This window comes from Alligator sinensis, unplaced genomic scaffold (genome assembly GCF_000455745.1).
Source record: "Alligator sinensis unplaced genomic scaffold, ASM45574v1 scaffold1802_1, whole genome shotgun sequence".
NCBI classification, from domain to species: Eukaryota; Metazoa; Chordata; order Crocodylia; family Alligatoridae; genus Alligator; species Alligator sinensis.
Window position 1 is genome coordinate 110,789 of NW_005843236.1, and position 5,560 is coordinate 116,348.

The 5,560-nt window shown below is 42.5% G+C and overlaps 1 protein-coding gene across 1 annotated transcript in view; it reads left to right on the forward strand.

The window, feature by feature from the left end:
* The window catches only part of LOC102388409 (matrix metalloproteinase-27), a 14,218-nt gene extending 9,117 nt beyond the window's left edge, over positions 1–5,101 (forward strand). The window contains exons 6-9 of the mRNA XM_006038059.1: positions 990–1,120; positions 1,359–1,518; positions 4,672–4,775; positions 5,001–5,101. Coding sequence (XP_006038121.1) covers positions 990–1,120; positions 1,359–1,518; positions 4,672–4,775; positions 5,001–5,101 — 496 coding nt within the window. The remainder of the gene's footprint in view (positions 1–989; positions 1,121–1,358; positions 1,519–4,671; positions 4,776–5,000) is intronic.
* The last annotated feature ends 459 nt before the right edge of the window (positions 5,102–5,560 follow it).

The following is a 5,560-nucleotide window of genomic DNA, read 5'->3' on the forward strand; positions in this document are numbered from 1 at the left end:
CCGCCCAGCCACTCTGCACCATGTGGGTCCCAAAGCCACAATAACATACCCACACACATCCCCACAAACCCCCTTCCCACCCACCCACAGCTCCACACCACTCCCACACCCACCCTTCCCCCCGACACCCCTCCACACCCCATACAATATACGAATAAGACTGCATTATGCAGCTATTATGCAATCACTTCTACATATACAGCACAAACCCACACAAATCAGGGCAAAAATATTATTTTAAATTAAATTAAAATATATTATTATGGGTGTTTGAGTTTTAGTATATAATTTGGTTTTTTTCCCTTAAGATGGCAAACCCTCTTCCCCAAAGGAATACTTCCAGGGTCAAGGGGAGGGACTTCCTGGGGCAAAGGTCAGAGGTTAGGGGGTGGAATTTCTAGTACCAAGATGGCGACCAAGGAGGTGGGGGCACCTGTGAAGGGGCGGAGCTACCCATGAGGCCCTTGACAACTTGCCAAAACTCAGTAAGCAGCCCTCCGCCTGAAATAATTGCCCGCCCCTTAGCTAACAAGATACATTTGCTAAGGTATTGTCATCTTTATCGCCATATAATTGGGCCAAATTCTGTTCTTGGTTACATCTGTGCAAGCAACGCAGATGGATTTCATAGGTTACAAAATCAGTCAGGTCCATTTTCGATCCTGACTTCTCCCTGTATTAGAATGTGGCACAGGAGTTGCCCAAATCCTTCTGTTCCTAATTTATAGCCTTAACCATTTGGTATCTTTGAAAACTGGAATTCTAGAAGTGGGTGGTCCATTTGGATTTTAGTAAGAAGTGACAAAATCTTACCCCCCACTGTAGCAAGCATTTCACTGTCCAACAAAGCAAAATTGCTTGATTAGTACAATTCAGCTAGATTCCACTTATTAGAAAAGGGGTTTAAGACACATTGCTATTTATATTGTCATTAATATATAGAGATATCTATGGGGTTTATTATTTACTATGAAAACTATCATATACAGGTATTTATGGAGAGTCTATCCTGATACCTTTGAAGTTGAACTTGAATTAATTTCTACATTCTTGCCCTTTCTTCCATTTGGTATTCAAGCGGCTTATGAAAATAGTAAAGATCAGACTCTATTTTTCAAAGGTAAAGCATTTTATTTGCACTAAATTTTTCATAAAATAGAACTTTTAAAAAGAGAAGAGCGAAGTGGGTGGATATGTGAGAAATTCGCTTGCTATATAGTATCACCAGTTACAGGAAATTTAATGTATTTTTCCTGAATTCTGCTCTTGTGTGACTTACAAAAGAGAATGCACCTGTGTTTGCTTTTGCCTGTCAGGAACCATTGGTGAAACTAGAATTGCATTTTTTGTATTAACAGGCAATAATTTCTGGGTTATCAGTGGGTATCAGGAGCTGCCTGGTTATCCTAAGAATATCAGCATATTGGGTTTCCCAAGCAGTGTTAAGAAAATTGATGCAGCTGTTTCTAATAAGAATACAGGGAAAACGGACTTTTTTGTAGGTGACAAGTATTGGAGGTAAGAGCAATCATTTTGTTTTCTGTTTGATTTCTCTATTATCTAAATATGTGCAGACAAGATGTGTCCCATTAACTATTTAGACATTTAGGTAGCAATATTAAAGAACATTTTATTTGGCATTTAATACAAGCATTTAAGCGACTCTGAATTGATGAAAGAATATACTTTTGTTTCCCTTTTAAAGTCCAGTATAAAGGAATGTAAATAGAGTATCCTGGACCTAGATATGTTTCTATCTACTATAGAAGACAGACAGCAAGAGCCATTCAACAAAAAATGATAGAAGTTTCAGGAGATGGGACTTTCATTACAAAAAAATATAAGAAGAAAGCAATTTGTCATTAGCAGGAAGATACACTCACTGATCTAATAGGACTTTACTTTCTCTGACTCTTGTGTTCAGCAGAGGTCTCACAGTGGTGAAAGCCAGGGCAGCACTGGCTGTAGCACACTGAGGTTGCAGCTGTTTGCCTACCCCCAAAACCCAGGGGGGTATGGCTTCAACTGTCCCAGTACTGGGGTTCAAAGAGCATTCGGAACAAATAAATCTGAATCACACTTGGAAAATCAAGATAACGTGGAATGAAACAGTCTGTCCTTAATTTTCCCTTATTTGAATTTGTAGCACATTTAAGATGAATCCTGCTTGTCTAATTGCTGTGAATTAATCTTGATGCTCAAATACCAGAGGAAATGAAATAAACAAACAGATATATTTAGGCAGATGGCAAGCTATTCATGAGAGTAGTTCCTTATGCAGAGTTGGCAATAAGTAGGGAGCATCGTGTGAGCCAAAGATGTTGGGGGGTTTTCTTAATCATTTACAATACATTTCCTTAGCGTGATAATAAAATCAGGCACACAATATTAGCTAAGTTTTTAACTGTCTATAGTTCTCTATGCTTTGAATGCAGTGTGTTTGGTGAGAGCCCTTACACTGATATTTTACAGTCATTGTCACAAGGCAAATGCATTAGCAATCCACCTGATTATTTTTTAAAGTAGCAGTAAAGCAGCAATTATATTTTTTTCAAGCCCTAAACTCATCCTTATGTTATACTGGCTGCTCTTCAAGTGGAGGAGGATTGGATTTGCTAATAATGTTCCTCATATGACATAAGAGAGTACTTGAACCACAAGCGAAGAAGCAAAGTAACTGGATGTGGTTTCCCTCCATCCCTCTTGATGAAGCTGGGCCACTGTGATTATGAGTACTCTTAAACTCCATTATCCCAGCATTACCTCCAGACTGGTGGTTAGTGTACTCTCCTGGGAGGTGGGAGAGTGGTGTTTAAATCCCTGGGCATGGGGCCCAAGACAGCACACAGGGCTGACCCCACGTGCCAGATTGGGCCCAGGCAAACCAGCCCCGCAAATCAAATTGGGCCCTGGCTCTAACCCCATATGCCAGATCAGGCTCTACCAGATAAACTCTGTGTGCCAGATCAGGTCCCAATCCCAGGTACCAGATTGGGCCAACAGACTGGATCTGACCTGCGGACCAATTCCTCACTACTCATCTGGCCCACAGGGCTGAAAGGTTGGGCACAATTTCTCTAGGCCGGGGGTTTTCAACCTTTTTTAACAAACGTACTTCTTCTGTCTCAGAGTTTCAGCTCATGTAGCCCTTTATATTAAAATTATTTGTGGGCGCTGAGCACATACATACATGTGTGTGTGCACCTTCTTGTCCCCCAGCAGGTTAGTCTGTGTGGGAGGGGAAAGGGCCTTGGTGGGGGCAGATCGAGGCCCCTGCAGTGAAGTAGGAAGTGGACTGGGGCTGGGGTGAATGGGGCCCTGACCAGGCTGGGGTGTGGGACAATCAGAGTCTAGGAGGCTTGTCCAGGAGCTCCTGCTGCTGTGCACACCCTGGCAGAGGCCTGGGGGGCACATACTCCCCCCACCCCGATCTGTGTATGGGGTGGTGGCAGCAGCCACTGCATGCTGGGCTTTGCGCTGCAGCACCCCAGGAGTGGTGTGATGCCATGCGCATCCCACCACCAGGTGGGCAGGGGGCGCAGCACAGCCCAGCAGTAGCAGGCACATGGTGTCGCACCACTCCCAGGGCAGCTGCAGCGGTGCACAAAGCCCCATGTGCAGCAGCAATCATCTCCACCCTGCATACAAATCGGGGGGGGGCACGTGCCCCACAGGCCTCTGCCAGGGTGTGCACAGTGGTGGGAACCCCCCCCCACCACCAATATCCCTACGACCTTTTTAAGTACCCCTCGGGGTATGCATACTCCCAGTTAACAACCAGTGCTCTAAACTATTATACAGAGTGGCAACACCATCTCCACTACTTCAATTCAATGAAAGAGATTGTGACCTCTGGACTTGTTCTAGTTTCAGTTATATTGATGTGAAGCAGGTGTGCTCTGGGATGCCTAGTCTGTAGCGATAGGGCCATGATGCCTAGTCCTGCCGAGATGGAAACAGTTGTGAGGTGCACAGAAGCAGAGTCCCAACCACCTGTGGAACTTTAGTGGCAGAAACTGAGGCCTCTCATGTACCTAAGTATTAGGCAGGAATCAGATTCCTGGATTTAAGTCCCAAAGGACCTCATTAAATAACACAGTTCTCCACTGTATTGTACATTGTGTTTGTATACCAGATTAAATTAGGATCCAGAGTCGACAACCAGCTAGTCACAGTAGGCAGAATTTTAATGCTTTGCCAGTAGGTTGTAGGGAAGCCTATCGCAAATGGCTACCTCCGGATAACTCCACAGATACATGACACTGCCACCAATATAGCTGACAAAAATGTGGTTTTAGCTGACAACAGTGCCTCTAACTATCCCTGATGTAATTCTACCTTGGATTCAAGTACACTGCACCAGGTTAGGGAGATATTGCATGTGCCTACTCCCTGTTTCTACAAGGTGGAAAGGCTGATTAAACTGTCACATGGTACATCCAAACCCTAACTCCCACATCAGTGCCTACATGCTTTTATAAATCTGGGCCGAATGCCAAAATCCTTCAAATAATTATGCACATGTGAAGGTTATCTACTTATACAATGTGAACAGTCCTGGTGAAGTCAATCAGATTCCATATTAAGGATAAAGTTAAGTATATGTTTACATCTTTTCAGGATTGAAATTTAAACACTTAAAAAATCATTACATCCTACTGTATCATTCAGGTACGATGAAAACAGTCAAACCATGAAAAGAGGTTATCCACAAAGAATAGTAGATGACTTTCCAGGAATTGGCAGTAAAGTTGATACTGTTTTCCAGTATAAAGGTAAGTGAATTAAGATTTAAATATACTTAATTCTCTTGAAGAATTCTGAAAAATTAAAGATGTTTTTAATATTATTATTAACATTTACTGTTTCAAAAGCAAAAATTAATGAGAGCTGTTCTGTGTGTATTTTGAAACTATTTTGCTTGTTTCCAGCATTATGTGTTAAAATTAAACTACAAATAACTTGTACAATATAATTATTCAACTTCTTTTTATTTCCAGGACTCCTTTACTTTTTCTATAGATCAAAGCAGAGGGAATTCAACCCTAATACTAACAATGTTGTTCGTGAGCTGAAGAGCAACAGCTGGTTTCACTGTTAAGATCATTAAACATTACCATATGCAAACCAAGAGAAAAATGTAACTAACTTTCTATGAGCTCACTCATCACTATATTCTCTGAGTGTCTGGTGTATTCAACCAGCTGTTCTTTCATTCATATCTCCACATTTGAGTACATGGTATAGTTATGCCATGCCCTGCAGTCAAAGCAGAGTATAACCTTCTATTTATTTTCCTAATTATGAGCAGCACTGCCCAAGCCCTCCAGCCTCTAGGGTGCCAGCTCTTGGGGCTGGACAGTTTGATCCTTTGTATGTCCTGCTCATAGGGCATACCCCTTTACTTTCCTGCCATGCCTTGATCTTGTGAGATTGAGGGAGGGTCCTTGGTCATGTGCAGGTACTCCCATGAGCAGAGCGTATCAATGGTTCTCAGGGCTCCTCCTCCCCTTTGCACCATGTCCACATGCCAACTAGGTCTCACTAGGGTTCAGACTAC